General features: G+C 57.5%; 1 protein-coding gene across 3 annotated transcripts; it reads right to left on the bottom strand.

Moving 5' to 3' along the window:
• Positions 1-7303: 7303 nt before the first annotated feature.
• On the bottom strand, positions 7304-23997 carry SH2B1 (SH2B adaptor protein 1). Of its 3 annotated transcripts, none has more exons than XM_008176971.4 (10): positions 23868-23997; positions 17665-18632; positions 15066-15167; positions 14460-14551; positions 14096-14202; positions 11081-11287; positions 10174-10391; positions 9896-10067; positions 8852-8948; positions 7304-8483 (listed from the first exon to the last, which is right to left on the bottom strand). In XM_008176971.4, the coding sequence occupies exons 2-10, from the start codon at positions 18532-18534 to the stop codon at positions 8465-8467; spliced, it is 1884 nt and encodes a 627-aa protein (XP_008175193.2). In that variant the 5' UTR covers positions 18535-18632; positions 23868-23997; the 3' UTR covers positions 7304-8464. The 3 variants fall into 3 exon arrangements, with proteins under 3 accessions (XP_008175193.2, XP_005293887.2, XP_042703168.2); XM_042847234.2 differs by having other exon boundaries at positions 8342-8483; positions 8813-8948; XM_005293830.4 differs by lacking the exon at positions 8852-8948.
• Between the last annotated feature and the right edge of the window lie 4 nt (positions 23998-24001).

Here is a 24001-nt window from a genome sequence, read left to right as displayed (position 1 = left end):
GGAGGTGGGTGCATGTGGGTGTATTGAGGTGGGGGGGAGCTGGGTGCATGGGAGCTGGGTGTGTTGTGGGAACTGGGTGAGTGGGGGAGCTGGATGCATTGGGGGTGTATTGAGGTGGGGGAAACTGGATGCATGGGGGCTGGGTGAGTGGGGGGAGCTGGGTGGATGCGGGTGTATTGAGGTGGGGGGGGAGCTGGGTGCATTGGGGGAACTGGGTGAGTGGGGGAGCTGGATGCATTGGGGGTGTATTGAGGTGGGGGAAACTGGATGCATGGGGGCTGGGTGAGTGGGGGGAGCTGGGTGGATGCGGGTGTATTGAGGTGGGGGGGAGCTGGGTGAGTGGGGGGAGCTGGATGCATTGGGGGTGTATTGAGGTGGGGGGGAGCTGGGTGCATGGGGGGCTGGGTGAGTGGGGGGAGGTGGGTGCATGTGGGTGTATTGAGGTGAGGGGGAGCTGGGTGCATGGGAGCTGGGTACGTTGGGGGAACTGGGTGAGTGGGGGAGCTGGACGCATTGGGGGTGTATTGAGGTGGGGGAAGCTGGATGCATGGGGGGGCTGGGTGAGTGGGGGGAGGTGGGTGCATGTGGGTGTATTGAGGTGGGGGGAGCTGGGTGCATGGGAGCTGGGTACGTTGGGGGAACTGGGTGAGTGGGGGAGCTGGATGCATTGGGGTGTATTGAGGTGGGGGGAACTGGATGCATTGGGGGTGTATTAAGGTGGGGGGGAGCTGGGTGCGTGGGGGCTGGGTGCGTTGGGGCAACTGAGTGAGTGGGGAGAGCTGGGTGCATTGGGGTCTGGGGGAATTGGAGGGAGCTGGGTGCGTTGGTGGGAGCTGGGTGCATTGGGGGAACTGGGTGAGTGGGGGGAGGTGGGTGCATGTGGGTGTATTGAGGTGGGGGGGAGCTGGGTGCATGGGAGCTGGGTGCATTGGGGGAACTGGGTGAGTGGGGGAGCTGGATGCATTGGGGGTGTATTGAGGTGGGGGAAACTGGATGCATGGGGGCTGGGTGAGTGGGGGGAGGTGGGTGCATGTGGGTGTATTGAGGTGGGGGGGAGCTGGGTGTGTTGCGGGAACTGGGTGAGTGGGGGAGCTGGATGCATTGGGGGTGTATTGAGGTGGGGGAAACTGGATGCATGGGGGCTGGGTGAGTGGGGGGAGCTGGGTGGATGCGGGTGTATTGAGGTGGGGGGAGCTGGGTGAGTGGGGGGAGCTGGATGCATTGGGGGTGTATTGAGGTGGGGGGGAGCTGGGTGCATGGGAGCTGGATACGTTGGGGGAACTGGGTGAGTGGGGGAGCTGGATGCATTGGGGGTGTATTGAGGTGGGGGAAGCTGGATGCATGGGGGGCTGGGTGAGTGGGGGGAGGTGGGTGCATGTGGGTGTATTGAGGTGGGGGGAGCTGGGTGCATGGGAGCTGGGTACGTTGGGGGAACTGGGTGAGTGGGGGAGCTGGATGCATTGGGGGTGTATTGAGGTGGGGGAAGCTGGATGCATGGGGGGCTGGGTGAGTGGGGGGAGGTGGGTGCATGTGGGTGTATTGAGGTGGGGGGGAGCTGGGTGCATGGGAGCTGGGTGTGTTGCGGGAACTGGGTGAGTGCGGGGAGCTGGATGCATTGGGGGTGTATTGAGGTGGGGGAAACTGGATGCATGGGGGGCTGGGTGAGTGGGGGGAGGTGGGTGCATGTGGGTGTATTGAGGTGGGGGGGAGCTGGGTGCATGGGAGCTGGGTGTGTTGCGGGAACTGGGTGAGTGCGGGGAGCTGGATGCATTGGGGGTGTATTGAGGTGGGGGGGAGCTGGGTGCGTGGGGGCTGGGTGCGTGGGGGGAGCTGGGTGCATGCAAGTGTATTGAGGTGTGGCGGGGAGCTGGGAACTCTAATCCCCCATCATCGCTGTGTCTGAGGAGAGATTGTGTATGGTGCAGAGGAGACTCTATTGTGTGCCCCCCCCCAGTCTGTGTCAGTGGTGAGTTCACATCCATGGAAGGGGCCGGTAGTGCCTGGGGGCAACGTGTTGGTGTCACTAGTGCAAGCACTGTTCCCTGACACATGGGTGTGCACAGGGGCTGCTCAGGGACCTTGCCCCCCCCCATCCATCTTGAAGGAGCTGTGGGACTTGGCCATGCTCCGTTACCCTATAAGGGACCTGCTGGTCTGCGTGCGCTGAAAATAAACAGCCCAGCCGGGGGAGGGGAGCAGCTGCTGCCCCCGGATTAGGGATCCTAGCGCAGAGATTTCCACCACCCCAGCCCTGGCCGCAGCTGCCCGCGCCGCCCTGGGGTGCAATCCCCAGGGACTGAACCCCCCCAGCACCAACCCCCGTCCCACACCATGGCACTGCCCCCCATGGTACTACTGTTCCATGGCTCCACACACACACACCACGCTCCTGGGGATTGGCCCCAGGGCACCACCCATTCCCCCATCCCGTGCAGCTCTGTCTCTGCTCCTGGGGCCCAGCCCGGCCCGCCTGCTGGGACACTGCCCCATGTGGGCCTGCATCCACTAAGGAGCCAGTTACAGCCCCTGTGTCCTGCACATGGGAGCACTAAACCCACCCCATAGAGGGGACACTGACCCCTTGTGAGCCCCATGTCCTGTATATGGGGCACTGACCTTCCTGTGGTCCCCATGGCCTGTATATGGGGCACTGACCTTCCTGTGTTCCCCATGGCCTGTATATGGGGCACAGCCATGGGGCACTAACTGTGATGGTTCTTAGGGTACCAGGACTCTGAGACCCCTCGGTACCCCGGCCCAGCAGGACGGAGTCTAGTGGCCGCTGGGCGGCTCCTTGGCCCCACCAGCCTGCCAGCTGCTCACGCGCTCTATCTGGGCTACACCAGCCTGGCGCTCGCCTCGCAGGGTAATGGTAGGTGCTCCCCCAGTTCCCGTGTTGCTTTGCATCACTCCCCTGTGCCATGCAGCCCAACACTGGCTGCTCACAGCCATCCCAGAGCCTCTGCCCCACAGGAGCCATGGGCCCCCATGTTCCCTCAAACCGCGCCCCAGGAACCAGGCAGCACCTGGGCGCTCGTGTAGCAAACCATATGCAGGTTTATGGGAATGATGAGAAGTGATGGGAACACCTGGTTACAACCCAGAGCAAAGCACAAGCCACAGCCCTGGCTCTGCCTGTCTCTGCAGTACCCCGGTCTAGCTACCAGAGCAGGGTTCCCTGCCACGCCCAAGGCCCACGAGCCAGACGTTCATGGAAGCCCCCCTCCAGGGGTTCCCTCAATGACTGTGCACCGAGGGCCTCTGCTACCCTGAGATGCGATTGTCTTTGCTCCCTACCAGGGCGCTCTCCGGCGGGCTGGGTCACCTCCCACTGGCTGTGCTCATCGGCAATTGTCTTTACTGGTTTTCCAGCGACTGGCTAGGCTGTGGCCAGGGCAGACTAGAACCGGCATTACCTGGCTAATGGGGGGTGGGGGTGGGGATCAATGACTGGCTCAGACCCCTCCCCATGGCTGAGTTGCACCCCGAGCTCCCCACACACCCTGGGAGTAGCAACACAGTCTTTGTTAGCTCTTTGGGGCACATGGCGCACAAGGATTGTGAATCTTGAGAAGTCAGGCGCCTCCTGCAGCCTCTCACGTTCCTCCTTCTGGCAAAACGGCCTGTACGGCGTGTTTGGAGCAGTGAGTGTGTCAGGTCTGCGGCGAGAGATGTTTGCAAAGACCAGCTGGCCCTTTGGCAAGAGTCTCTGGGGCACGCTAACCCCACCCCATGTCCCACATGTGGGGCACCAGCCACAACCCTCCGCCCATCCGTGGGCCAGGGTGCTGTGTTCCAGACCCAGTGAGGGGCCCAGGATCCTGTGAGATGAGCCCCTTTATGTTCCAGCTGGAGGAGACCAAGTCCCCTTTGTGGTGGGGGTGGCCGTGTCTGACTCTCTCTTCCCCCCCCCCCCCGACACAGTGCTCCCCCTCCCTCCCAGGCAGAGGGGATATGAAAAGCCAGAGTCCTGGGCTGCAATTCAGCCGCCAGTCCCCACCCAGCCTTCTCCCATGGCCAGAAGAAAACCCCAGGAGCCTTCTAGCCCCAACCTGGCTGGCGGGGCCCTGGGAAGCTGCTACCCCAGTGACATCCACCCAGCTGCCAAGGAGGCAAGCTCATTCCCAATCGCCCTGATGCCTGCGTGGGGTGAAGAGGTCCCAGGAACTTGGGTGTAGCCAGTGGCCATGCCCCCACCCAAGCATGCCGGCTCCATGCCCCATCCCTGCCGTGCTGCCAGCTCTCATCCTGTTTGCGGGTTTCCACTGAGCCCCAGCTCCTGGAGTCCTGTGATTGCAGCAGGATCTTGGCATCCCTAAGTCAGATTCTTGCCCTTTGCAGTCAGCAAGACAAGTTGGGAGGACGCAACCCCCCCAAAAGCTGCAGAGGCAGCAGGCAAATAAGCAGCCGCTGGCATTTTGCATGGTGGAAAACCTGGTTTTCAAACTGATCTCTCAACTGATGAACACGAGATGGGGTGGCGGCGTTGGTGTCACACCCACTGAGAGGAGGGCTCTGAGGCACGCCCGGCAGCAGGCACTCACGCACATGTCTATGGGGCGGGGGGGTGAGCGAGCCACCAGGAGCTTCCCCAGTTGCTCAAACTGTTTATTTGGTTCCAAAACCAACCCAACGTGCTGCTCTATTTGTACAGCCCCTGGCACACCAGGCTTCTGCCCCAGGACTGCAGCTCCAGGGTGCTCCCATTAGACACACAAACACATACCACTAATTTGAAGCCCAAATGAAAAAGCGCTCTGGCTTCATGTCAGCGTTTCCCGTGGGACAGGGCGGTTTTCACTAGGGTTACTTCTTCCTGTGAAAAAAATCCATGAGGCAGAAGTCCCATTTTCCCAACTCCTCTAGGAACTGACCTGTGGGCCACTGTGCCTTTGGGGAGTGGATTCTCCGCCGTTCGAGGCATCGCTCACTCTGAACGCTCAGCACCGATCATAGGGCTCCCTGCAGGCATCCCTTTGGGCTGGCCCTTCCCGCCCTAGCTGGGCTGCTGCAGGGTGCCGCCTGGCTGGTCTTATTTGGGGGTCTGTGGCAAGGTGCGAGGCCCCAAGGGAAGGCCGGACATGCACTAACGCCCCTCATGAGGCCAGAGTCCCAAATGATGGGCTAACCCTGCCTGCACCCCCCTCCAGCCCCCAGCCCAGGGGCCCGCCCCCCCCCCCTTCACCCACCCCCAGTTTAACAAGGTGATCAGTTTTCCAAGGGATCCCTGATGAGTCTGGCGGGTTCCTGCCACCACCCCACCCCCCCCAGCCTGCAGCTGTCCCTGTCTGTCTCCACAGGGCCAGGTGGCTGCTGGGAACAAGGTCACGCAGAGCAGCCTTGTCCCCGGGGGGTTCTGGAGCACTGAGGGGCGAGCGCTCGGCACACAGGGCGCTCTGGGGAGGGCAGCTGGGCTGGGGCTTCCACAGCCCCCCACGCAAGTGCAGTCTCAATGCCCCATTCATGTGGGGGAGGGGGAGGGGGAGGGGCAGGACCTGGCTGCCCCACAGAACCAGACTGAGCCCCCCACCCCCCTGGTGGATCCAGCTGAGGACCAAGGGCTTTGACTCAGTCTCCCCAGGCAATATGTCCCCCAGGGGAGCCCCAGCAATTCCCTACCAACCCCGTGAGCCCCTGTGCCAGGACATTGCTCCAACCTGGACCTGGGGAGCTGGTACTGCCCCAAGCTGGGCAAAAGGGGGGGGCCCTATGGGACACACACCAGCCCCCGCCCAATTCCAGCTGCCATCCCCTCCCTGCATCACTGCCTTCCCCTCAGCCCCCACACACCCCGCACCTCCACAGCCCACCCGGACCCAGAGAACAAGGGCAGTTGCTGTCTGAGCTGGGAATAGAAGCCCAGTGAGGCTGCCACAAGTTCTGCAGATGCCCCTCAACCCCCTACTAGCCCAGTCCTGGACTCTTGCCCCCCTCCCCTGATAAGCCGGTGCCCCTCACTCCCAACCCGCAGCCCCTGCCAGCCCAGCCCTGGTCTCCCCCCCCCAGCTCTGCGGTGCCCCACTCCCAACCCGCAGCCCTTGCTAGCCCAGCCCTGGTCTCCCCCCAGCTCTGCCGGTGCCCCTCACTTCCAACCCGCAGCCCTTGCTAGCCCAGCCCTGGTCTCCCCCCAGCTCTGCCGGTGCCCCTCACTCCCGACCCGCAGCCCTTGCTAGCCCAGCCCTGGGATCCCCCCACCCCCCAGTTCTGCCAGTGCCCCTCACTCCCGACCTGCAGCCCCTGCTAGGCCAGCCCTGGGTTCCCCCACCCTGTGCCCCTCCTGACCCCCACTTCTGATCTCCCACATGCAGTGATTCTGGTTTATTCGCTCTCGGCTCCGTGTCCCCGGGTGGAGGGGAGCTCCCAGGGAAACCACAGGGACCAGCAGCTCCCCCTGGTGTTTTGATCCACTCCCAGCACCCACCTCCCAGGCCAGCCTGGTCCTCTCTGGTCCTGGCTGCCAGGTGGGGGGACCCAGGTCCATTGTACCTGGAGCCAGGACAGGGCACAGAGGGGCTGCAGCTGGGAGCCAGCAGGGGCCTGCCCCCCGTGTGAGCTGTGCAGCCATGGGGTGCGGGGGGGAGGAGGGGGTTATCCTTCACCCCCCCCATGCCATTACTCACCCCCCAGCAGCACCAGGGGGCAGGCCCCACTGCTCCAGTCTGGGGCAGGGGGTATCCCATACTGTCCCCACAGGGGTCCCAGCTGAGCTGTGACCAGCTCTGGCCAGGGGTCAGCGCCACACGTTTGCACTGACCATGCAGCACCCGCTGCAGGCCCCCGCACAGCCAGGCTGCGGTGCTGAGCAGGAGGGACGAGGCCAGGGCCCGGGCAGAGGGGGCTGCACGCCCTCAGCAGCAGCACGGGCTCTGGAGGCCGGGGGTGGGGTTTACCCTAGCGGCTGGGGCTCAGCGGGTGTCTATCCTGTACCCTCACGGTCAGCATGCTGGGGACTCTGGCCTGGGGGAGAGATCTTAGGCCCCTCCCTTCCCAGCACTGGCCCAGCTCCCTGCGGCCTTTGCCCTGGGAGGCACAGGGGAGTATTTATCCCCCAGGGACCCGCTCCCATACTGGGTGCGGGGGGTGTCCCTTTAGCCCCCCCATGCCCGGGGGGGACATTTACTCCGCCATAGTCACCCCACTCCTTTGCGAGCACTGTCCCCAGGCCCTTGGGGGGAGGGGTGTCTCACACTCCTTTGGCGCTGGGGTGGCCGCTCCTGGGGGCGGCCGCTCCTGGGGGCAAGGCCGGTGCGGGGTGTGTGACGATCCAGACCCCAGGGCACAGAAGAGACGGAGCCACTGCTACTGCAGTCGAGCTTTTCTTTCCCTCTTTTTCTTTAAAAGGTGAACGAGGTTCGTACAAACACCAAAAAAATGAACAAAAAACCAACAAACGGACCCCGGCCAACTAAAAACCAGACACAGCAGAGTCATGGGGCTGGGGTGGGGTAGGGTCCAAGGCTGGGTCGGGGGAGGATAGTCTAACTACTCCACAGTAGAAAAATAATTTTCAAAGGGGGCAAGGAGGGTGCGCCGTGGAGGGCGAGGGGCACTGCTGTGCGGGGTGAGACCGGGCAGGGAGGAGAGAACAGATGGGGGCAGCGCACAGGTTGGGGGACATACGAGGGGACAGACATATATAGTATCTTCTCTTTAATTTACTGGGGGGTCCGTAAGGTGCGGCCAGTCGAACGTGGGGTGTCGGGGCCTGGCCCGTAGCCCTAGGCTGGCTCTGGGAGGTGTATAAATATGTTGCTTTGGGGTGGGAGGAGGAGGACAGGGCCAGAAGGGGGCTGAACGCCCTGGGGTCAGAGGTCACACTGGGGGATGCATGAGAATACATTCGGAGACTCGATACATTCAGTGACAGCGTGCGGAGCGGGGGGGAAGGGGGGGAGAGGGACAGACCCCCTGGCCTTGAGAAGACCAGTCCCTTACTCCCCATAGCGCTCTAGAAGCCCTGCCCTGTAGTGTTTCGGTGCCCAGCCCCTCTGCCAATGGGGGGGCAACGTACCTTCATGCCCCAATGGGCTCTGTACCGCTGAGGCCAACCTTGCGGGGAGGGGAGAGGCTCAATGATCACATGTAAGGTGGGAGGTTGGGAAGCTGATTCAAGGGGGCTGGCCCCCTCTCACGGGGCCCGGGGGCATACAGTGGGGCTGGGGTTCCCTTGAGGCAGGGCCCCGGGGGTGCTCAGTGGGGCTGCCCCACCCCCAACGTGGCTCAGACGAAGGAGTACTGGTTGTTGACGGCCCGGGCATGCCCCGTGTCTCCCTCTGGCTCCTCAGCCTGGAGCTGCAGGAGCCTCCCCGTGGCCCCGTCCTCCGGGTCCCCTGTGGTGCCCCCTTCCTCCTCCTCCTCCGGCAGGGAGGGGTTGCCGGGGGCTGGGGCTTCGGGGACGAGCCAAGGGGGCTGCAGGGGCCCCTCCTCCAGAGCTGCGTGCCAGGATGGGGGCTGGGGGGGCCGGCTATGGGAGGTGCTCGGCTCTGTGGAGACAGACAGACAGACAGACAGACGGGGTCAGGTGTTAGCTGATGCCCTTGACACTGAAACCCCAGCCCCCACCCCCCGATCAATAACAGGGTGACAGCCCCCCACTCCCCACATCAGGGACAGGGCCACACAGGAGGCCGTGAGGGCCAGCCTGACAGACCTAGGACCCCTCTCCCCTAGCAGCTGCTGCCCCCCAACATCTGTAACAGCCCCCTGCCCGCGGGAGCTCTGGGGAATAGGGGTGAGCAGCGGCAGCTCACAGACACGCCCCCACCCCCCATGGATGGCATGATGGGCCATGGCGCACACAACAGACACTCACTCCCTCGGGGCCAGGCCCCCCGGCGCGGCTCACACTTACAAACAGTCATTCGCGCCGATGGAGACGAGGCCGGGCGAGTCAGGGCTGCGCTGGGTCGGCTCACAGGCGGCGGCTCGGCTGCCCGCCCTGTCCCTGCCTGCAGGGGTGGGGGGCACGAGGGGGGGAAGACAGAGACGCCCGTCAGATACGGGGACAGACAGATGGATGTGGGGGGGGGACAGACGGGGACAGCCGCCCGGCCTGGGGGGACAGACAAAGCACAGACGGATGGACAGTCATAGGACAGGACAACTGCCAAATAGGGCTTGAACGACCCCCTCTCCTAACACAACTGCGCCCTCCCTTCCCCCCCGATGGACCCATGCCCGCCTTCCCCAAGCACCTCCCTCCCGCCCACCTCCTTCCCCACCAAGCCGTATGCACGCCACACCCACCTCCATCCCCCACCCCCAGCTGGACCCACACACTCCCCCCCGATCCCCGAGCCAGACGCATGAGCCCACCTCCCTCTGCCCCCCTGGACACATGCACCTACCTCCCTGAGCCAGACACAGGCGATGCCCGTCTCCCCCCCGCTGAGCCAGACGCATGCCACGCTCCCCCTCCCTGCTGAGCCAGATACACGCCCGCCTCCCTCCACACATTCCCCCAGCCCCAGATAGACACAAGCCCTCCCCCACAACCACATGCATGCTTCCTCTTCCAGGCAGCAAGACTCAAACACATTCCCCCAAGCCAGATGGGGAACAACCAGCCTGGGCTTGGAAATGCCCCTCCCCTGACAGACACTCTCCAGACAGCCGGATGGGAACCCCCACGGCACGGAGACCCAGCCTTGCAGACAGACAGACAGAGAGGGAACAGCCAGCCCCATGGCTCCCCTCCCCCCCAGAGCCCACGGGGGAGCAGGCGGACAGGGAGCCTCCAGCCACGCCTCCTCCAGCCAGTTATGAATGAGCTGTGAGCCTCCAATGGAACTGCAGCTGATGTGCCCTTCCGGGCGCCCGGCACACCCACCCCACAGTGCCCTGGGGCTGCCGCCCCCCACTCCCGGTGCAGCAGGGCCCCCCGCCACGCTCTCACCATGCAGCCGCTGCGAGGCCACCACATAGCTAACCAGGGTGACGTCGCTGGAGCCGCCTGACTCCAGCGGGATGGGGTGCACTCGGAAGTGCTCCAGCATGTCAAAGATGGTCTGGAACCAGAGGTGCTGCACGCGGCACTGCCCATCCTCGTTCAGCGACAGGCGCAGGTGCTGGTGGGGGGAAGGGGAGAAGCGGGTCAGACCATGGCCACAGGCTCCGCGGCCCCAGGGCTCCTGGCCCTTCTCTGGGGATGGGTCCACGGGCTCGGGCACTCACCTTCGCCTTGCCCTGGAAATTGAAGGTCAGCACGTACTCCCCACGCCGGGTCTCGCTCTGTCGCACCAGGAAGACACCATGGCTGCTGGGGCCGCCAGCCAGGACCAGCTGGGCAGCCTTCAGCCGGGACAAGGTGCCGTGGAACCAGGGGTACTCGGAGAGGGGGTGCTCTGGGTCGCCCCCCCCGGGATCCGGCTCCCCCTGGAACAGGAACGAGCCTGACACGGGAAAGGGGAGTGAAACAGCACACGGGGGGCACGGCTCCCCGCTCAGTCCCCGTCCCCTTCTCCCGACCTGCTTCCCACTCGGCCCCGTCCCTGGCACATTCTCCCGACCTGCTCCCCACTCAGCCCAGTCCCTGGCATGTCCCCCCGACCTGCTCCCCGCTCAGTCCCCGTCCCTTCTCCCTGACCTGCTCCCCGCTCAGCCCTTGTCCCCAGCACATCCCCCCAACCTGCTCCCCATTCGGCCCCCGTCCCCAGCACGTCCCCTTGACCTGCTCGCTCCCCACTCAGCACCTGTCCCTTCACCCCAACCTCCTCCTCCTCTCAGCCCCATCCCAGGCACATCCCCCCAACCTACTCCCCACTCGGCCCCCGTCCCTGGCACGTTCCCCCAGACCCATTCCCCCCTCCCCTGAACACACGCCCACCAGACCCAGTACACCCCCCCAGCATGCCCCTCCTACAGACCTGGTATCCCCAGCCCCCCAAGCACACCCACCAGCAGAGACCTCCCCCTCATCCCACACCCCCTTCCCAATTACACCTTTGCTTCCCACAAAATCTCTTTTCCACTCTGGGTCCCACTCCTGACACACACCTCCTGGAAACCCTCCCATCTCTGGCTACATGGTCCCCCTGAACTCCTCCCCCAGTATCCCCGCATAGACTCCTCTGCTCCGTACCTGTGGCGTCAGGAGTGTCGGGGAAGGGCGTGTGCAGCAGGCCAGAGGGGTACGGACCCTGCAGCCGCTCAGCTGCCTCATCGATGGGGACCCGGGGGGGCAGCTCCGGAGGCAGCAGCTCCATGGAGTTGAAGTGGGAAGCAGCAATGGAGATGGAGCTGGGGGAGATGGAAGCCGAGGGGCGCTCGGACAGACCCCCATACGCACCTGGGGGGACAGATGCAAATGAAGTTACCAATCCCCACAGAGCTGGGGGCGCTGGGACAGACCCAGTTCAGGGTTGGCTCATGCTGAGGCCATCCCATGCTGTGTGGCTCATGCTCCCTCCTCAGCAGGTCCAGCTGGTCTGGTTTTCTCTGGAAGCACCCAATTCCTGAACGCAGTGTGATCCAGTGGCGGGCAGTTCCACTGGCCCAGGGCAGCACATTCTCTGGATCCACCATTCCCCATGTACCCATCTCAGCTCCCTCTTCTCTCCATTATTGTCTACCGTGTCTCCTCTCTCTAGTCACTGCCACCCCTGCAGACCCCGCCCCTGAATAAGACACCCTCAGCCCATGGCTGCTTCGAGATCCCCTGGGCCCAGGGGGTAACTCTTTCTGCACCACCTCCCAGCCACAGGGAAGCCCATGCCAGCTTTGGCTGTGCTGGGTCACTGCACCCAGAAGCAGTGGATGGAAGAGGAGTCAGGAGCCAAGTGTGAAAAGGAGGAACCAGGCTGGGGAGAAGGGAGCTGGGGATGGAGAGACAGGCTATGTGTCTAGCGTGGCAGGTGTAGGGGAGAAGATGGCTGAAGGAGCTGGTCTAGAGGAAGGGCTGGGGGGGGACCAGCTATGGGGTGCTGGTACCTGGGGGGGGGAGAAGAGTGGGGTTTGGGGACCAGTTATGGAGTTAGGGTGCTGGTATGGCAGGTTGTCACAAAGTGACAATTTTTTGTAACATTTTTATACAGGTTGGTGTGTGTGCACCAGAGTTTCCCTCCTGTGCTGCATTGTTGCTCAGAGGGGAGAACAGGTCTGTGTGCTCTCACCAGGCTAGGACACAGGTGTGGGTGTCGCCTAGTTGTCTGGACCCTTAGATCCCATATCAGTGGAGCTCTTCAGAAGACAATGACAAATCCAATACCTAGCAACCAACAACCCAGAGACATACCGATTTCCCTGCTGTGACACCCTGTACTCCATGGTCACCACTTTTATATGGCTGCGATATATTTGGTACAAAGTGTGCTTTGTGAGGTATCATTTGAAAACTCCATCTGCTGAACATCACGGCCCCATTGAAATGTGTGTAACAACACTTCATGTCAAATTATGAGGTTTTACTGTATGATTGTTAGTGAAATATGTTGTGATTCGGCATAACCCCATAAGCCAATTTCTCAGAGACAAAGCTATGCCAGCTAGGGGCTAAAAGATCACGGCCTGCTTAATCAGAGATTCACCAGCAGGGGACTTGCAAACAGGAAATTTACAATTCACCTGAGCTGATGTACACCATGGAACCGCCAGCCCTATGACCCAGCAAGGGCTTGTCCAGCACAGAAGGCTTGGGGTGTCAAAGAGGGGGAAACGCCTCTAGCCACCTCTCCTCTCCTCCTACATCAATGAAGACCTGCAGGGTATTGAACTAAGGGGAGTAGTCCCAGGCTGAAAGGAGAGAGAGCCTATGAACTGAGAATTACCGGCAGCATCTGGTGTGGAGAGAATGATGTTTGCTTCAAATCTTATTGAGCTTGGTAAAGTTTAGGAATTAGCTAGTGGTTTTATCTTTTTTTTTGTAACCAATTCTGACTTTTATGCCTTTTCCCTTATCACTTAACTGGGTCTTTCTCCAGATAATAAACTCTGTTTACTGTTTTCTCTAAACCAGCTGGTTCAATTGAAGTGTTTAAGAAACCTCGACTTGAGACAACAAAGGCTGGTGCATGAACGTTACCCTTTGTTGGGATGTTCAACTGTCTATGAGCTTGTATTGTCCAGTGGGCTACTGAGCAGTGCAAGACGCACATTACGGGGGGGCCAGAGCTGGAACAGGGGATATGCGGGTGCCACCCTGTGTCGACTCATGGCTGGCTGGGAGAGCTTCATGTAAACATCTGCGAGTGGCTGTCCATGCTAGGGGCTGCGCGTGAGCAGTGTCCAAGGCACCAGGCTGGAGAGCTAAGGGGACATGGCAGTCCGGTCAAGGGAATGCCACACCCACCTCTTAGCAGGGGTCTGAGCTGCATCTCCCCAGCTTGGGGGCAAAGGACTGGGGGGAGGGGGAAGGGAGGGGAAGTACCCTGACTGCCTCCAGCAGACCACAACCTGGGAGCCTGACAAAGAAGATCAGACAGACGGGGAGAGAGCCTGCCCCAAGGGACTCCCCACAGCCTGGCGGGGCTCTGGGCTGAGCAGAACGGACTGGGCTGTAACCTGCACCCCTCTGCGCTACCCTAAGGGCTCCCTGTGCCGTGGCCAGCTAACACACCCGACTGCACGCCAGCGCTATGGGGCTGTCCCTGCCACGCTGGGCGAGGGGCACCGTCCCGGCAGTGTGGGCACGTCTCTGCCAGGGTCTGGCTCAGCGGGACTCGCTGGGCAGAGCTGGGGGAAGCAGGAGGCTGCAGCCCAGAGGTCCAGTCTAAGCAGGCAGTGAAGCCACATGGCTTATCCAGGAAGAAGAGAGACCCCAGGGGGTCTGGCTCACTGAACAGGTCCTCTGAGAGACTGTTCCAAAGCTGTGGCCATAGCACCGACCCTGCGGCTTTGGGACAGAGCCGGAGGGGGCTGGGAGCATGCCATCCATCTATGGTAGGGGAGGAGGCAGGGCTTGGGAAGGGGGCTGGCTACAGGCCCCTGGTAAATGGGGATGCAGGGCAGGGGGGCCAGCTACGGGGTGCTGGTTTGGGGGGAGAAGAGGCAGGCCTGGGGAGGGTACGGGGTAGAGAGGTTGGGGATTTGGTTACGGGGGAAGATGGCTTAGGGGGTGGTTCGGGGGGCTGGCAGGACCGGGGTCTCTGCTGACACTCACCCTGGGAGAGCTGCTCGTTGCTCTCGCTGGGCAGCAGGGGTAGCTCCCGGCTTGGCATGCTCTCCGAGTGGTTGAGGCAGGGCAGGTCTGTGCTGTCCGTGTTCTCCCTGCAGGGACACCGGCATGATTCACAGGTGAAGGACACCCCCACCCCGGGGGATGCTGCCTGGCTCCCCCTCCTAGGAACAGGGATCTGGACCCTGCACTGAGCGCAGGCCCGGAGAAGGAAGCCAGGGCAATGCAGGGGGTGGAGGAGTTGGTGGCACAGGGGGATCCCAGAGCAAGGCGAAGGGGACCCGGAGCCCTGTTGCCGTGATGGGGAGATGTCAGAGCTGGGGTTGCGGCCGGACGCTGGCTCACTCACCCCGGGCTCATGCAGTCCTGGATGTCGGCCAGCCACGACCTCATCTGCAGCGAATCGACCGTCTCCAGGATGTACTCGAGAGAGTTCTCCATCTGCCAGGTACACCGGGTCAGCACCAGTGCCCCGGGCACCCCCTTCCCAGTCCCTCATGGTGCTCCTCCCTCCACCCCTCCAGCATCCCAATCCCCCAGCCCTATGGCACCCCTCTTCTGCCACTCCAGCCTCAGGTGCTCCCACCCCCCTCCTCCCCTCCCCCACCAGCACGGCACCCCCAGGACATCTTCCAGAACTCCTCCTGCACACGCCTGTGGGGCCACCCCCAACCTCCCAGAACCCAATTACACCCCTCCCCCACAGAACATCTCCACAGCCTGGCCCCACAGCTGGGGCTTCCTGCTCAGACCCTCAGCACTGGGGGATGATCCCCTCCTCCCTGCTCCCCCTCCCCGGTGGGGGGGGGGTGTCACAGCCCTCAGATGGTTCCACCTGCTCCACCCCAGCCCCGTGCTTAATCCACGACAGCAGTGGTGCAAGGAAGGGGTGTGGCTGATTCTCCCCCCCCGTGAGCAATTCCCCCCACAGCGCCTCCCAGTCCCCCGCACCCACCTTTAAGACAAAGGTGTTTTCCTTGTCAGGCATCTCCAGCGGCGTGGTGGTGCGCACATCTGTCACCGCCGAGCAGAGGATGCTGACCCGGGCCTTGGTGGACTGAGGGCAGGTGAGAGACAGCAAGGTGAGATGGGACCCGCAATCAACCCAGCCCTGGGCCGGGCCATTCATCCCCTCCCCACACAGGGCTGTGTCAGGCCAAGTGTGATGGGACAGGAGTCATTACTGACCTGTTACACTGAGGGTGCAGCCCAGGGAAGGGACTTTGCCAAGACTGCACAGCCAGATCAGGAACCCAGGAGTCCAACCTGACTCTCCTACCCCCGCTCTACCCCGGTGGTTCTCAAACAGGGGTATATGTACCTCTGGGGATACGCAGAGTTCTTCCAGAGGGTACATCAACTCATCTAGACATTTGCCTAGTTTTACAACAGCTACAGAAAAAGCACTAGCGAAGTCAATACAAACTAGGGCTGTCAATTAATTGCAGTTAATTCAAGTGATTAACTCAAAACAAATTAAACAAATTAATTGTGATTAATCACAGTTTTAATTGCACTAAATAAAGAATAATAGAATACCAATTTACATTTATTATAAATACTTTTGGATGTTTTTCTACCTTTTCAAATAAATTGATTTTGATTACAACACAGAACACAAAGCGTACACTGCTCACTTTAAATATTTTATTACAAATATTTGCACTGTAAAAAACAAAATAAATAGTATTTTTAATTCATCTCATACAAGTACTGTAGTGCAATCTCTTTATCGTGAAAGTGCAACTGATAAATGTAGATTGTGACATAACTGCACTCAAACACAAAATAGTGTAAAACTCCAGAGCAAGTCCACTCAGTCCTACTTCTTGTTCAGTCAATCGCTAAGTCAAACAAGTTTGTTTACATTTACCGGAGATGCTGCCCGCTTCTTATTTACGTCACCAGACAGTGAGAAGAAGGCATTCAGATGGCACTTTTGTAGCTGGCATTGCAAGGTATTTACGTGCCAGATATGCTAAACGTTCATATGCCCCTTCATGAACCATTCCAGAAGACATGCTTCCATGCTGACGACGCTCGTTCAAAAAATAACGCATTAATTAAATTTGTGACTGAGCTCCTTGAGGGAGAATTGTATGTCTCCTGCTCTGTGGTTTTACCTGTGTTCTGCCAGATATTTAATGTTATAGCAGTCTTGGATGATGACCCAGCACGTTGTTTGTTTTAAGAACACTTTCACTGCAGATTTGACAAAATGCAGAGAAGGTCCCAATGTGAGATTTCTAAAGACAGCTGCAGCACTTGACACAAGGTTTAAGAGCCTGAAGTGCCGTCCAAAATCTGAGAGGGACGAGGTGTGGTGCTTGCTTTCAGAAGTCTTAAAAGAGCAACACTCCGATTTGGAAACTACAGAACCTGAACCACCCCCCCAAAATCATCCTTCTGTTGGTGGCATCTGACTCAGATGATGAAAATGAACGTGTGTTGGTCTGCACTGCTTTGGATCATTATCAAGCAAAACCCGTCATCAGCATGGAAGCATGTTCTCTGGAATGGTGGCCGAAGCATGAAGGGGCATACGAATTTTTAGCATACCTAGCATGTAAATACCTTGCAACGCCAGCAACAACAGTGCCATGAGAACACCTGTTCTCACTTTTACGTGACTGTAAATAAGAAGTGGGCAGCAGTATCTCCTGTGAATGTAAATAAACTTGTTTCTCTTAGCGATTGGCTGAACAAGAAGTAGTGAACTTGTAGGCTCTAAAGTTTTACATTGCTTTCATTTTGAGTGCAGTTATGTAAAAAAACCAAACCAAAACCAAAACATTCTACATTCATAAGTTGCCCTTTCATGATAAAGAGATTGCACTACAGGACTTGTATGAGCTGAACTGAAAAATACTCTCTTTCTTTTGTTTATCTTTTTACAGTGCAAATATTTCTAATAAAATATAATATAAAGTGAGCAGTGTACACTTTGTATTCTCTGTTGTAATTGAAATCAATATATTTGAAAATGTAGAAAACATCCAAAAATATTTAAATGGTATTCTATGATTGTTTAGCAGCGCAATTAAAATGGTAATTAATCACGATTAAATTTTAATCTCATGATTACTCGCAATTTTTTTAATCATTTGACAGCCCTAGTACAAACTAAAATTTCATACAGCCAATGATGTGTTGCTCTATGCACTATACATTGAAATGTAAGTACAATATTTATATGAGCCCAGTAGTTTTTAAGAGAGATAAAACTTGGGGTACACAAAACAAATCAGACTCCTGAAAAGGGTACAGTAGTCTGGAAAGGTTAAGATCCACTGCTGTGCCCCGCTAAACCCCCACTCTCCTCCCAAAGCCAAGCAAGGTACCCAGAAGCCCTGTCTCCAGAACACCTTTCATTCCACCTCGTCTCTCACAATATGTACAGCTCTAGCAATGCTCCTTAATCCTGAACTGCAGCTCTCTGCCACCCCGGACCTGAGGCTCCCCCGGCCAATCCCTACTAGCAGCCCCCCCATGAGGAATCCCATCAGGTGGGGGGCTGCCTCCCAGGATGGGACACAACTCCCACTGCCTCTCACCTTGGGGGGGATGTAGAACTCCAGCAGGTAGCCCTCGCCCTCTCCCTTGCCTGCCTTCCGCAGCAGCAGCCGGCATTTCTGCCATCGGGCCCGGCTACCACCCCCCCCTCCGCTGTCATCGGCCACGATATAATTGAGTAGCCCCTCCCGGCGCACACTGGACAGTTCCACTTTGGGGGCAGGCGCCTTGCTGAGCCGCAGCCTCTCAAACTTGTGTGTCCAGCGCTCGGTAGGCAAGGAGTCCGCGGCCCCACCCCCTGAGGAGTTGGAATTGGTGTTGGCCCCGCCAGCCTCCTCCTCGGTGGGGGACTCGGCTGAGCTCTTCCACTGCAGGATGCCTCGCATGCTGCCCCGCACACTGCGGCTGACGTTGCGCAGGGAGAAGCGCTTCTTGAGCTTAGGCTTCGTGCTGGCAGTCGCGGCAGAGGCTGAGACGTCCTCAGAGCTACGAGACTGGCTGCTGGACAACCCCGAGGCCAGGCCGGGCTGTGGCTCCACCGGAGAGGCCACCGAGGAGTCGCTGCAGGTCTCGGAGAGGTCGCGGGTGGAGGAGGAGGAGGCGCCCCCAGGGCAATGGTGGGCACCAGTGAAGGGAGCGATGTCGCAGCGGGGGGGTGAGTCGCCGGCACAGGCCCGGCTCACCTCGGCCTCGAAGTGCTCCACGAAGTGCTCCGCAAAGCGGCGGGAGAAGGCAGCCTCAGCCCCTGGTGCTGCAAACTGGGGGTTCTCGCTCAGGAAAGCGCGGAAACGCCGTGCGAAGTCCAGGGCGGCTGCCCGGGCATGGGCCTCGCAGAAATCCCGCCAGCCGGGCGAGGGCAGCGGTGCTGCCGCCGCCTCCACCACCCCCGGTGGCGCCACGCTGCCGTTCATGCTGCTGCCACTGTCCAGGAGACAGGGGCCCCGGGAGGGGCTGGGCGCCAGGATCCTGACCACCAGGAGGCTGCTGCTGCTGCTACTGTCGTGCTCACCTGGGAGAGTGGGGGAGACAGAGAGTGAGAAGACAAGCAGGAAATGTAGCGCTGTGGGGTGAGCCCAGAGGCCAGGGGAGCAGAGCTCCATAGGGGGACTTTGGGGGTGCACCAGGAAGCGATGGGTAAAGGGGGCATAGCTCCAGAGTGAGAGAAGAAATAGCCCCAGGACACACCACATGGCCGGGAAGCTAAGCAAAGGTGACAGAAGATCCTGTGGGGGTGGAACTCTAGGGTGGGAAGAGGGCACAGCACAGAGACCTCAGGGTGGGGGATGGGAAGGGGCTGGGGAGAGCCCCTAGAGATACCCTGGGGAGCATGGTGCTGGGCTGTGGGAGTATGTGGGAGGGCACTGCACCCAGGCCACTGCACCAAGGGGGCATGAACCCCAGGAGGGGAAGATGGGCTGGAGGATTCCCCTGGGAAGAAGGGGCAATGAAGTGCCTAGGGGAGTTGCTGGGGAGACGTCCAGGTGGCAAGAGGGAGAAGGTGGCTCCAGGGTGTAACACTGGAGAGGATTGGGGGAGACACAGCACCGTGGGAAGGAAAAAGGCTGAGGGGAATGACCATTCTGTCTCCCCCTTTCCCCTTACGCCCAGGCTTAGCCTCCTTCTCAGTGCCCCTCAGTTGCCCCAAACCTCCTTCCTTCAAGCTCCTGCCCCAGCCAGATCCCCACCCCCAGCGCCCCTTAGGCCCCCCAAACCTCCTTCCTCTGGGCTCCTGCCCCAGCCAGGCCCCCAGCTCCAGTGTTTTCCCTGGGAATTGAAATTAAGTGGGGGTGTTCAAATTTACAGGGGACTGAGGGCGGATGAGAGGTTAGACTGTGAGGGTGAAGGTGGGCTGTATGGCACCATAGTAAAAACTGAAAAATGTTTCACAACCATTTTATTAGATTTAACTCATGTTTTAAAATCATCATACAAATTAAAGTTGGCTACTCAAGCCTGCTATGAAGCACGACTTCTACATCCTTCTTGGTTTCTTCTTGTAATTTTGCACAACTCTGTTAATGAACTTCTCAAATGTACTGCATTCATTTTTTGGTGGCTTCTCATGTGTCCGGTACTTCCAGTCCTTCAGGATATGCTCATGATTATGCAGAAGGCAACTCCTTTCAGAACACAAAAGTCTATTCAACGAGGAAAAAGAACACTCAACTGTAGCTGTTGAGATTGGGAGTAGCAAGAGATGTATTCCTACTTTTTTCATCCCAGGAAACATAGCACAAAGATCAGGTCGAGCCACGAGTGATGAAAAAGAAAAAGTTGAAGTCAAATCTTTGTCCGTTCATCGTATGATATTCCACTCTGTGTTCAAATTCTTTGCTCTGTCCTGATCACATGGCAGCCCCATTGTTGGTAGTGTCTCACTTCACTTAACAGTCGGTGTTTTATAAGACAGGCATCTGTAAAAGCTACGTGGAGGTTGAGTAGAATCCAGAAGTCGCTGTTGTAGATTTGTAAGAATCAAGTCTGTGTACTTTTTCAGCTGTCTTAACAAACACTTCTTGTCTTCTTCACTTAAGGATTCAATATAAATGCCTCCATTAGTCAACTTCTGGACTGAAGTCTTTGCTTCTTCCAGTACATTTTCAATGGCTCTCTCTTTGATTGATCCAAGCGTAGCAGCTATTGCTGGACAGAGATCTACTCTGCCTGGATGGCATTGTTTAATGACCCAAGTGGTTTCAACAGTAGACTTAAGAGAGAGAGAATGGTGATAGTCTTCTGTAAACTTAGTAGCAAAAGTTGTCCACCAGCCTCACTACTTAGATCTGTCCTAGCTCGGTAGATACTTTCCAAAGCCAGTAATAATGGTTGCAGTAATTTTAAGACAACAGCCAAGGATCACTCATGAGAAAGCCAGCGGATTTTCCCAGGTTGGACTAATTTGAACTTCAGTCACATTGTATCTTATATTTTTTCCAAGACATTCAGTCCTTCTGGACTCTTGCTGGGGGGGAAGAGTATAATGAATACATTAAACTGATGGCTTTTTAAATATCTTTTGAAGATTCTGCACTCATACTAGTGCTAGTTGGAGAAGATGGTCTCTGCATTGTGAATAGGAGAGATTAGGGTTATACTTTCCTTTGAGCAAAGCTTATACTCCACTATGTCTTCCAGAGAAGTTTGCAGCTCCATCAAATGCACAAGCAGCCATCTCTCTGGGGTTCAATTTACAAGCAATTAACTCTTCTAAGACGTGGGTTGTCAGAGATGCAGCAGATGTGTCGTCTATAATCTGAACATCTAGAAATGCAGCTGTTGGCCTGCTACTGACATGAAAATAATCAAAATGACTTAATAATTGATGCCCATGTGCATCGATTCATTCATCGGCCACATATGCACATTTTCTGAATGCAGTGAGAGTTCTTCACTTTTTCAACTGCTGAACCTTTCACTGCTGCACCACATGCTTCTAACCAGCCAGTTGAGTTTCTTGCAGAAAGATAGCGAACATTTGCTGGTCTTGTTCGGAACCAGTGTCCAACTTCAGGATTAACAACGGAAAACGAATTTAACATTGGACTCCTGTTTGCAGGGTGTGGTATCTCTTGTTTAAATAGAAAGTACGATTGTTGTGACAGCCACATTTGTTCTCAAAACTGTGTTGTGTCTCCAGAATTCTTAAAAGCCTCGTTAAGTTCTTCTAAAATTGGCTTTGATGGTGACTGGCTTACAAGGCTTTCTGCATGTCGACGCAGTCCAGAGGCTTGGCGTTTTGCAGCCTTTTAATGTAGGTTGTCAGCATTGGCTTTGCTGATCAGTTTGGCAAACCAAGCTCCTCCATTTTTAATATATAAACCCACGGTATGCCCACATCTTGAATACTGCATGCAGTTCTGGTCACCCCATGTCAAAAAAAGATATATTGGAACTGGAAAAGGTACAGAGAAGAACTGAAATGATTAGGGGTATGAAATAGATTCCATATGAGGAGAGATTAATAAGACTGGGACTTTTCAGCTTGGAAAAGAGATGACTAAGAATGGATATGATAGAGGTCTATAAAATCTTGACTGGTGTGGAGAAAGTGAACAAGAAAGTGTTATTTAGCCCTTCAAATAACACAAGACCTAGGGGTCACCCAATTACATTAATAGGCAGCAGGTTTAAAACAAACAAACACAAGGAAGTATTTCTTCACACAACGCACAGTCAACCTTTCAAACTCTTTGCCAGAGGATGGTGTGAAGGCCAAAACTATAAGAGGGTTCAAAAAAGAACTACGTAAGTTCCTGGAGGACAAGTCCATCAATGGCTATTAGCCAGGATGGGCAGGAATGCAACATCATGTTCTGAGTGTCCCTAGTCTATGCGCACCAGAAGCTGGGAGTGGATGACATGGGATGGATCACTGGATGATTACTTGTTCAGTTCATTCCCTCTGGGGCACCTGGCATCGGACACTGTCAGATGACAGGATACTGGGCTAGATGGACAATTGGTCTGACCCAGTATGACCGTTCTTACGTAAAATGAATTATAATATAACAATACAAATGTTTAGTACTAAAATTCCCCAAGATAGTGATCTCTCAAGATAGCAACAATGTGAGATAATTACTTTGGCAAATAATGCATTTTAAAAATCTTGGCCTACTAGGAAATGTATATTTATATTAGTTTCCCAGTCACAAATCTAGCATTTGGGAGCAAAGTCACTAAAACGTAGTCCAACAAACAAATGTTCCTTTAATGTACTCCTCCCTTCTCCCTCCACTGCACCCCACTCATAGCTGTTGTCCTTGGTCAGTGGAGACACAGAGTTCAGAGGTGCTTTCATGTGAGTTCACCTCCCACCCTGCGGGGGGAGGTTGGGGGGGAGAAGGCACCTTGTTCTTTCCTCCAGACGCTCGCCACTTGCTCCGGCTGCTCGCTCTGGCTGTTTGTCATGCCACCATTCACTCCACTGCCAATGGCCCTACGCCGTCACCTCCCACTGTGAACTCTGCGAGTTGGTCTCTTGAGGTTCCACCAACTCTCAGTGGGGAACCTCACTGCTAGTGCAGCCTGGACAGGGTCTTCCACAGAAATGCTGTCCTGCAACAAGTCTACGCCCTTAGATTATCAGTGGTCACTTAAAAAACCAAAAGACTATGGAGTCTAATCAGCTCTATCCTTAAACCAGGGCGAGGGGCAGGTCAAATGGCGCCTGTGACTCTTAGGCAGAGTTGACACCACCAAGCAAAACACCTGTCCCCCACCCTTTCTCTACGCTGGGATCTGGCATCCAACCCCCTGCTTACCGAGTGCAGTTCAGCTGACGGTGAGCAATGCTTAATTTGTAATGAAAAAGGTGCTGGGGTTCCAACAATTAAGTGCCAGGGCTCCAGCAAGTTTTTTACATTAATCATTGATGTGGCAAACCCAGAGGCCCTGGGGCTATGAACTGCCAAGTCTAGAGGTGCCAGGGCTGAGGGTAACCCCCTCAATCAGGACAGGCTAAGCGCAGTTCTGTTGCCCTTTACTCCTACAATAACAACATTTAATGACTCCTGCTGTAACCCAACACCAGACAAACTTGATCAGTTGGGCAGCACAGCTCTGTCTGCTGGATACCAAGGCAGAGTGGATGTGTTCATGTAAATACAATCTGGGCCTGAAGCCTTTTTCTCTCCCCAGCTCATCACCAGCTGTCAGAGGGGAGCTCACTCACACCTTGTCTACAAGTCACAATTGGAAATTATTAGGTTGGCCAACGTTGCAGAAACGGATGCGCCGACGCTGTGGTAACAAACTGCAGCCAGGTAAGGGAACTGCTCTTTGTCCCCACGTTCCCCACCTGCCAGTCTGGCTCAGGTGACAGGCTGTCACCCTGTGCACGACTGTCACCTGGCTGTCACAGCTGTCACTGGTGTCAGCTGTAACAGGTGTCACTGCTGTCACCCTGTGCAGGGGTGTCAGGCTGTCACTGGTGTCACCCTGCACGTGAGTGTCAGGCTGTAGCTGGTGTCGCCGGTGTCACCCTGTGCAGGGGTGTCAGGCTGTCGCCGGTGTCACCCTGTGCAGGGGTGTCAGGCTGTCACCCTGCAAGCGGCTGTTCCCAGTTCAACCCACAGCTGCAGCCAGTGACGGAACTGGCCGCGCGACGGGGAAGCAGCTGAGCGGGGGGCGGGGGGGGAGGGGGGGGGAGGGTCCCTGCCCAGCTCCAGCCGCACCAGGCCGGGGTCGGGGCCCAACGGGAGCCCAGGCGGGGTCGCAGGGGCCGGACCGGGCCGAGTCTCACCATCCCGCCAGGCGGCTCCGGCTCCTCCCGAGTCTCGGCAGCGGCAGCTTCCGAGTCTGTCTCCGTTACAGCGAAGAGGGGACAGGGCCCTGTTTTCGTCACTTCCGCTTCCGGGTGTTCCGTCCCTACGTCGC

The sequence above is a fragment of the Chrysemys picta genome, chromosome 4, assembly GCF_011386835.1.
Source record: "Chrysemys picta bellii isolate R12L10 chromosome 4, ASM1138683v2, whole genome shotgun sequence".
Taxonomy (NCBI): domain Eukaryota; kingdom Metazoa; phylum Chordata; order Testudines; family Emydidae; genus Chrysemys; species Chrysemys picta.
This window is presented reverse-complemented; position numbering and strand designations above follow the sequence as displayed.